General features: G+C 40.3%; 1 protein-coding gene across 3 annotated transcripts in view; it reads right to left on the reverse strand.

The window, feature by feature from the left end:
* LOC139557701 (calcium/calmodulin-dependent protein kinase type 1-like) overlaps positions 1–10233 on the reverse strand; it is a 58175-nt gene extending 47942 nt beyond the window's left edge. The window contains exons 1-2 of one of the 3 annotated variants that reach the window (XM_071372813.1): positions 10102–10233; positions 2374–2487 (exon numbers count right to left, since the gene is read on the reverse strand). In XM_071372813.1, the coding sequence (XP_071228914.1) occupies positions 2374–2459 (86 nt within the window). In that variant the 5' untranslated portion in view covers positions 2460–2487; positions 10102–10233. Of the gene's footprint in view, positions 1–2373; positions 2488–8004; positions 8018–10101 lie in introns of those variants that run through there. The other 2 variants (XM_071372803.1, XM_071372823.1) reach the window with 2 other exon arrangements.

Genomic DNA, 10233 nt, shown 5'->3' on the forward strand with positions numbered 1-10233 from the left:
AGCTTTGTGGGTACTATGGTGTTCAATGCTGAGCTGTAGTCAATGAATAGCATTCCCACATAGGTGTTCCTTTTATCCAGGAGGGAAAGGGCAGTGTGGAGTGCAATTGAGATTGCATCATCTGTGGATCTGTTGGGGCGGTATGCAAATTGGAGTGGGTCTAGGGTTTCCTTCATGATGGTGTTAATGTGAGCCATTACCACCCTTTCAAAGCACTTCATGGCTACCGACGTGAGTGCTACGGGGCGGTAATCATTTAGGCAGGTTACCTTCGCTTTCTTGGGCACAGGGACTATGGTGGTCTGTTTGAAACATGTAGGTATTACAGACTAGGTCAGGGAGAGGTTGAAAATGTCAGTGAAGACACTTGCCAGTTGGTCCACGCATGCTTTGAGTACACGTCCTGGTAATCCATCTGGTCCTGCGGCTTTGTGAATGTTGACCTGTTTAAAGGTCTTGCTCACATTGGCTACGGAGAGCGTGATCACACAGTTGTCTGCAACAGCTGGTGCTCTCATGCAAGTTTCAGTGTTGCTTGCCTCGAAGCGAGCATAAAAGGCATTTAGCTCGTCTTTTAGTGTCGCGTCACTGGGCAGCTCGCGGCTGGGTTTCCCTTTGTAGTCCGTAATAATGTTCAAGCCCTGCCACATCCGACAAGCGTCAGAGCCGGTGTAGTAGTATTCAATCTTAGTCCTGTATTGACGCTTTGCCTGTTTGATGGTTAGTCTGAGGGCATAGAGGGATTTCTTATAAGCGTCCGGATTAGTGTCCCTCTCTTTAAAAGCAGCAGCTCTAGCCTTTAGCTCGGTGCAGATGTTGCCTGTAATCCATGGCTTCTGGTTGGGATATGTACGTACGGTCACTATGGGGACGGTTTCCTTCCTCTCCGGCAACAGAGTTAGGAGGGAGGCCTGCATATTTGTAGTGACGCACCATCCAAAGTGTAATTAATAAGTTCACCATGCTCAAAGGTTTATTCAATGTCTCCATTTTTTGTACCCATCTACCAATAGGTGTCCTTCATTGTAAGGCATTGGAAAAGGTCCCTGGTCTTTGTGGTTGAGTTTGCGGTTGAAATTCATTGCTTGACTGAGACACCTTACAGGTAGTTGTATGTGTGGGGTACAGACATAAGGTAGTCATTCAAAAATCATGTTTAACACTATTATTGCACAGTTATTAGTTATTATGTTATATGTTATTATTATATAGTTATTATGTAACTTGTTAAGCAAATTTTCACTCCTGAACTTATTTAGGCTTGCCATAACAAATGAGTTGAATATTCATTGACTCAACACATTTCAACTTTTTATTTTGTATTCATTTCTAAAAACATAATTCCACTTTGACATTATGGGGTATTATGTTTAGGCCAGTGACACAAAATCTCAGTGTAATCCATTTTAAATTCAGGATGTAACATAACTAAATGTGGAAAAAGTCAAGGGGTGTGAATACTTTCTGAAGGCACTATATGTCAAAATAGAACAGCTGATGTCAGCTCTTTAAAAAAAATCTCTATTTTAGCTTGCACTTTCATACTTAATGTGGTACAGAATATCTAGCACACCATTGCCGTAATTTCCACTATAATCACATAAAGACATGAAACACAACACACTCTGGAAACTGCATGAAAAGCTAAATATAAAAAGCAAAAGTGTAAAATCCCCCGGGCCATTTATAATTCAGTGATAATACGCGTGACGCGCCAAAGCACTGCTCAGAGCAAGGCAAGTTCTATCATACAGCATATATACCCCAGAGCTGCTGTTAGAATACATTATCAACTGGACCAGACAGAAACGTACAAAAGAGACATGAGAGCCTATACAGACACAAATACACACACACATTCACATGCATGTGCACGCCAGCATGTACACACGTACCCACACACGAACGCACGGACGCACGCACACACATGCACGCAAGCACACGAACGCACTTGCACACACAACTAAACAATGTAATCTAAAACCATGGCCAATTTTCCCAATAGGCTAGTAGACCTCAGCATTAATAATGACCACCCATGGGCATATCACCAAGCTAGATTCCTGATCTAAGGGCTTTACACGAAGAGGATATCCCCCAATCACTTTCTACCCACACACTGTCCACTGTGGCCTGCATTAAACAATACCATTATACCTAAAGAGGTAGTCAAGTCAGTCCATGTCAAACATACAAATTCAATAAGTACAGGTACAGAAAACTACTCTGTAGTTATAGTTCTGTAGCTTGCATCTGAATAACACCGCTGAACTCTTCAGGGTGTTCTCATCATGAGTAGAGGGATAGTAAAAGGCTTAGACACTCTTGAACCATATTGTCAACAACAAAATTAGATATGATTTCAGCACTTACGTCCCCAGTATCTCCTTGAAGTCGTAGTTTTCCTTCACATCTGATGTTTTCTTCTTCCAGGAATGTCCATCATCACCCAAAGGCATCTTTCTTTTCTGTCGGTCGGCTACAATACTGGAGAAGAGGAGAGAAACTGATTGTTTAAACAACGGGAAAAAACTGTTAAGACAAGACACACTCTTTCTGGATAGTTGCATACCCAAATATTTGTCTAGGTATGAGTTGAAATTGAAACGATAAGAGTTATTTGTGTTTGAGGATAAGATAGAGAATAAAATGTAAAATATATGCGTTATTGTCACATACACCGGATAGGTGCAGTGAAATGTGTTGTTTTACAGGATCACACTGAAAAGGATTTAAAGACAAAGAGATAAGGGATGACTGACAAAGTCACTGGACTGGACATCTTTTGGACATTTTTTGTTTGACACAATTGTGTTAGACTTACCTGGAAACTAAGTTTGATAAGGTGAGTCAGGCACTTAAAACAATAAATATTTCACACAGAACAGACAAACTTCTACAAACTGCTTCAGGTGACAAGGGTTGTCAGTCCTATTCTTCCTTTACCTCATATCATCCTGAATCAACAAAACTTAAGCTTCACTTCAACATCTCGTGTTGCTATTCTTACCAGTCCGAACACCAAAGAGAAGTATCAGAGACTAGTTTTGCAGGTCCATAGCAATGCAGACTTTTAAACCGAAACACTGTGGAAAGTAGATGTAGTTATGATTCAACCAATAAAACAACCATAACTAGGTCAAACATTATACAATTTCTGTGTTACTATAATTAGTCCTCACAGACACAATCTTTCTGCATTGTAAAAAAAAGATTTGTTGAGTCAACTTTAAAAAGTTTGGATTTTAACGCAGCAGGGAAACAATCTAAATCTAATGTTGAGTTAAGTTAATCTAAAGTTACTTCAATTTAGTATAGTAAGTTAAACTGATACATTTCGATTTAAGAACTTGTTGAGTGAACTTGATACTTTTAGTCAAAAGTATTTTTTTGGTTAAATTCTTCACTGTGAGCACACTTGGGACTCAACCTCATCTGGGATTTGAGCTCACCACCTCTTGGTTGCCAGTGACTTGAATGTCCTGCTATGCCACCAGGTCTGTGCGGATGGAAGAGATTTATTGCCAAGAGTGCATTAAGCACTTAGCTAAAACACTGTAATCAAAATTAAAAGTTCAATGTTTTTCCATCGCATTTTTAACTCTACAGATAGTTTTGTCACAAAAACTGTTGCATTAAATATTAAACATGTCTACTCTGGTCTTGGCACGTGAGCTCTAGCCAACAGCTGGCAGATACAGTACGGTTAGGCTGTACGGGTAGGCTAGTCTATATGATGAGATTATTATGGATAATATTTGTATTTGTCAACCAGCAGTCAAGCATCAATCGTCATGTCACCAGAATAAGACCCTCAATATTTATTGGAAAGGAGCATCAAGATCACCTTGCACTTTCACCACCCTGGTAAATTCATCATAAATTATTTAATCTATAGCCTAATAAACTGCATGGTTTCCCGAGTCGTCGTGGGAGGACCACACACCATATCATCGTGTGACTGAAAGTTTACTTCGATTGGATGGTTTTTATATCAATATTTCATGCATAATTAATTTTTGAGACACAAAAAGATCCCACCATGTTGAATGAACAAATTATCTATTGGCATTTATAAAATTGTACCGAAACAACCTGTTTCTGTCACAGCTGTTTGATATGGTATTACTTTACTCGCATAAAAATTGTGGATAGAAAAAACATGGATACTGAAAGCTTTACAAATAAAAGGAACTGAAATTAGAAGTAGACATCATAGACCAGTATGGAAAGAAATCTGCTTGGGGAAGCAGTAAGAGGAAGTCTAGTCAAATGTGTGACAGAGAAAGAGAGAGCCCTGTCAGTTACTCTCATTAGTAACACAAGTCTTCTGGGCATTTCTGGTCTGGTAGCATGTGCAGCATCTCAATAGTCTAGTGGCTTCCTCTGCTCTCCTCTTCCTAGTCTGCACTGAGCTGAGAAGACGGGATAGCTGAGAGTAACATGGTGTAAAATACCCAGCTCAGTATTTTCGCTTAAAACCTGTCCATTTATTATAGATCAGAGCAGATGAAGGAAAGTAAGCAGAGAGGAAAGTATTGATGCAGCCCTAGCCTATATGCTCTCTGAGTGTCTGTGTTATGGGCCCTTAGTTGACACAGGTGCACTGCAAAGAGATACTGGCCAAGAGCAATGTTGTTCAGAAAGATCAACGCTGCTAAAGTTGGCAATGGCATGGATTATAATTTCTCTATTAAAGGGTGTCTTCTTATACTGTACCTCTACCATAATGACTGTTAAAGTCTAAGTGTGTCGATGTAATGTATTATAATATGTTTATCCACTGTACTGGCAAAATAGATGGGTTTTATACAATACAATATACAGCTTAGCCGCAGGAAGATGTTTTGAGTTGGAAGTGCTGTTTAAATTTTTTTCCCCTGTTATAATAACACATTCTATCTATTTCATTTGCCTAGTGGCATACAGTTACGGAGAAACATTTTTAGGATTTACACACATGGGGGAGAAATCTTAGCAGGGTCGAGAAAAATGTGGCCTTTTATAAACGCATTTCATGCAATTCTACGTAATTTAGGAGACATTATCAGAATATTTGTTAATACTACACAAAGGACCAAAATGAGTGGCTACTCTGACACTGTCAAACAGATAAATAAAATCGCCCTGGGCCCAGTTTCCCAAAAACATCTTAAGCTAAGTTCATTGTTAGAACCATAGGATCCAATGGTTCTGAGATTAATTTAACTTGAAGGTGTTTTTGCCAAACCGGGCCTTGGTCTTGACCTGACTCAGGGCCAATAAAAATAAGGGAGACGGGGCCTCCCGGGTGGCGCAGTGGTCTAAGGCACTGCATCGCAGTGCCACCAGAGATTCTGGGTTCGAGCCCAGGCTCTGTCGCGACCGGGAGGTCCATGGGGCGACGCACAATTGGCCAAGCGTCGTCCGGGTTAGGGAGGGTTTGGCCGGCAGGGATATACTTGTCTCATCGCGCACTAGTGACTCCTGTGGCGGGCCGGGTGCAGTGCACGCTGACCAGGTCACCAGGTGTACGGTGTTTCCTCCGACACATTGGTGTGTCTGGCTTCCGGGTTGGATGTTCGTTGTGTCAAGAAGCTGTCGGCTAGGTTGGGTTGTGTTTCGGAGGCCTCATGGCTCTCGACCTTCACCTCTCCCGAGTCCGTACGGGAGTTGCAGCGATGAGACAAGACTGTAACTACCAATTGGATACCATGAAATTGGGGTAAAAAAAGAAGAGAGATGCACACAATAATATGAGGAAATATATAAATATTATAGGCAAGAGTAAGTTACTAAATCAACTTTCCAGTGGCATGATGAAGATAGCATGAATACGGGTAGCCTAGGCTTCTCACCGTACTGGTGATGGTCTCAACATAGGCCTGAGCTACTTTGGGAAAAAAAGTGCTGTTCGTCCGAGGTGTTGACAAAATAAATGGTAGCTTCTACTGACAAATTAGTGTTCTCGTTTTAGCAGTAGCCATTTGCTTTACAAAGGTATTTCCCGCTATTGTATTATGACATTTGCAAAAGGCAAATGTTACTGTCAGCTATTCACTGACAGTGCAAAGAGAAATTGAATCCATAGAACCCATTCAAGTCAGGACTAACAGCCATTTGGAGCATACCCATTTACCAGTTAAATTACCCGGGTGAGGTTCCAAAACCCTTCCCAGCTAGCATATTTGGTTCCTTGGAAATTGTGGGAACGTACATTTTTGGTTTCCCATTGGTTCTGGGAATGAAGCCATAAGTTTCCTGACCTTTAAAACTGAAAAATAAATTACGTTCTGAGAACAGAAGTGAAAATGTTGCCTGTTTTGGGAATGTACATTTTTAGGTTGCAGGGAGGTTCTGAGAATGTTTTTCTATGGTTCCCTGAAAGTTTTCCTAGGAGATTTTATTAACATTCTGATAACAAAAATTATAGGTTATTTGAAGGTAATTAAATAAAATTCTGAGAACATGTTAAAATAAGACTTTTAATAACACTGCTAGCTAGTTTTTGTTAACTGTTTTGAACACAGATAGAACACATTAGAAATAGATATAAATACATTTGCTTAAGCATTTATAATGCTTTTCTTTTTATTGTGGCATGGCGTCAAGTGATATTCAAACCTATGATCTTCTGCTCTTTATCCATGGAATTAGGCCACTGCGCCACCAGGATGGAGCTAGCATGCAATGTTGTTGTTTTTTTAACCCATACCAAGATGTTAATTTTTGTCTGTTTAAACAGACCCTAATTTCAAAGGAAACGAGCACTCATTAAGATCAAGTGTGGCCAATTTGTGAACGCGGCCAACACACCTGAACACACTTAACAAGATAGACGATAGAGAGAGTTTTGTTGAAGCTGAGAACGGAATGTATATGTTTTTAAATAACATTCAAGAACATTACTAATGTTTTCTTATGTTTTTTATGGAAAGTTTTCTTAATGTTCTGAGAACAGGACTTTAAATTGAACCATGAGGAAACCTGTAGAAAACGTTATGCTGAAGTACTGGAATTCCCACAGAAGAACATTGTTTCTCAATGTTCTGAGAACATGACTTTAAATAGAACCACGAAGAAACGTTATGCTGTACTGAAATTCCCACAGAAGAACGTTGTTTGCTAACGTTATCTGAACAGTTAGAGAACATTACTTTAAATAAAACCATGAGGAAATCTGTAGAAAACGTTATGGGAAGGTTGTATGCAAAATAATCAAAGGACAATCATGCCCTCACCCAGCTCTAATAATTATACGGCTCTCAGAACGTTATGTGCTAGCTGGGTTCTATGGATTATACTGTATTTCTATGGCCGCATGGTAACAAGTTGTTCGTTATTTGGAGCGTGTGCTGCCCAAATTCAGTCAGTGTTCAGACAGGAGTAATTATATCATTTAGAAAACATTATTTCATGTGAACCTACAGCACCCCTACTTCCCTCAGCTATGGTATACAGTATCAGCATATACATATAAGCATATACTCCAAAATGCTTGAGACACTTCTGCAACTCAGTTGAACAGGACAGAGGACAGGCCAATGAACACAGACAATTGTATATTTATCCAAGACCCACAATACAATGCACATATTAACCTATTCAGGCTTGTAGAGCTGAAGTTGAGCTCTCAAAAGGGACAAAAAACAATAGAAAAAGTTCAAAAAGAGCAAGGGATAAGTGTCTTAAAACAAACAAGGATTATTTTATATAAAAACAGTAGGGCTTGAGACTTGCATAAGAGCGGACAGGAGCAGATAGGAGAAGTTATAAAGGGAAGTTGAAGAGGACCACATGCAGGTAGAGCTCCCAACAATGTTCTGAGAGAAACAAGATTTTCTGTTTGATTAGATCGTTTGCATTCATCAGGAAACGTCAAGACGCCCAGCGACATATCCGGGAGGCAACAGGATTGTGCAGGCTTTTTGGATAAAAATATATAACCATAACCACATTCCTAAGAGCTATTTGACATGCAGCATTCGCCGTTGTTAAGCTTATTGAGAGAAGCACTGTACTCACTGGTTTCCCATTGCTGCGCAGTGGACAGAAGAAACACACATACAGAAAAGTGCTGACATGTATGAGAAGGCAGTTTGACAAACTGGGAGTTTCTGAAACCTGTGACCTCACAGGCTTGCAGCAAAAGAGATAAGGAGTCCCTTTTTAGATGTGCTCCAACCACACATACACACAGAGTCACACGTACACACACAGACACAAACATAGTGACAGCCACACGCACGCACATCCACACACAGTCACACGTACACACACAGACACAAAGGAAGTGGGGAGACCCATTGGCAAGCCCTCTTGCTTAATAAGCCCTCAGTAACATGCAATGGAAAATTAAAAACATCCTGGCCATTTCTCTGAAGCTCATTCTGAGTACAATCTGTCTATAAAGATCCTCAAGCTTATCTATCTTTATTGTATAATGTCATCATTCACTTAGGGATAGGGATCATTTCCTGATCACACACAGCTATGTAGACTGGACTATCCTAGCAGCATACCTGTCATATGAGCATGGCAGAGAATGCCAAAGGGCAGCAGGGATGTGTGTGTATGTGTATGTTTATGTGTGTGAGTGTGTGTGTGCATGATATTGGCCCCCAACAGAGAACAGGGACAGAGGTGCGCATAGGAACAATGAAACTAAGTACGACATAACAAAAAGAAAACAAATCAGGTTAAAAACATGGTCAATTATAAAAGTCAATATTTATGGCAATCATTATGCTATACGTTTTCAAAATCGCTCTAGCCTAACAGTAATTCCAGACAAGCCTTGAGCAAATACATGCTGTGTCCCCAGTCGCTTTTATCCACTGTAGTTAACACACCTTTATATGTTTGGCCTATTGACATAACTTTACCCCTTATGACAAGAAGTCAAGAACACGTTGGCTATCCTTACTGATAGATCCACATTGAGAGCTGCCACATGAGTGCCTCTGTGTTACAGTAACATCTCACTGTCCCATACACAGATATCACATTCTCCTTGTCATGATAACATCCTGATCTGAACCACAAGCTCATCTGGGGCACCGGTGTCCAGGACACTAAGCAAATCCCTTTCAAAATGAGCTTATTAATTGATAAGCCGCCTTCTCCTTCCGAGCTGGCATGTGGAAAGAAAGCGATGGTGTATGTGTGCGTGTCGTGTCTGTATGTGTGCGTGTCGTGTCTGTGTGTGTGTGTGTGTGTGTGTGTGTGTGTGTGTGTGTGTGTGTGTGTGTGTGTGTGTGTGTGTGTGTGTGTGTGTGTGTGTGTGTGTGTGTGTGTGTGTCGTGTGTGTCGTGTGAGTGTGTGTCCATGTATGTGTGTGAATATCATTGACTCTAAAAAAAATTATGAACACTCAAAGTTGAGAGAGAGAGCGAGAGAGAGAGCGAGAGAGAGCGAGAGAGAGCGAGAGAGAGAGAGAGAGAGAGAGAGAGAGAGAGAGAGAGAGAGAGAGAGAGAGAGAGAGAGAGAGAGAGAGAGAGAGAGAGAGAGAGAGAGAGAGAGAGAGAGAGGAAAATACAAAATACCTAAAGCATCCCAGTTCAGTAAGGCACTAAACACATATGTACAAAAAGTACAATAAGTATAACACACTCTCAAATGTGAATAATAACTTTGATGGGAAATTAAACACTGCTTTCAGTTTATCTTTGTTCTATTGGTTTGCACACACTCCATCAGTCCCTCTGATATCCACTGAGAAATACACAGAGTGCCATAAACAAATATTCCCTTCAGTATCTGGGCATTATTAATATTAATATTAATGTAATACATTAGCATGCATATTATGAATGAACATTCCATATGACGGGGCACTGTCTGTCTCTCCGGCAGAGTCATAACCTTGTTTCATTCTGCGATGTCAACCAGCTGCGTTAAACTATTACTTTCCATACATTATTAATTTAAACTATTAAGTAACTACATTTATAAACTTAATAAACTATTAGGCTATGTATGGTTTAACATTTCAAACAGACCAGAAATGTCAACTATTCTCGCGTTTAGGGCATGTTTCCATATAGCGAATACATCTCGATTATGTCAATAATTTTCATTTTGTCCACACAATGTTACAATCAACATGACAGAGACTCGTACCTGTAAATTGCACGATCTCAAAGGTCGATTCTTTCTTCACTGCTTCTCCAATTTAGACTCACGGCGTTCGCCGAAAAACTGGATTCGACACCCCCCATCTGCACTCTCCTGACGTCAGGCAAAGAGCGGAGG

The sequence above is a fragment of the Salvelinus alpinus genome, chromosome 2 (assembly GCF_045679555.1).
Source record: "Salvelinus alpinus chromosome 2, SLU_Salpinus.1, whole genome shotgun sequence".
NCBI classification, from domain to species: Eukaryota; Metazoa; Chordata; class Actinopteri; order Salmoniformes; family Salmonidae; genus Salvelinus; species Salvelinus alpinus.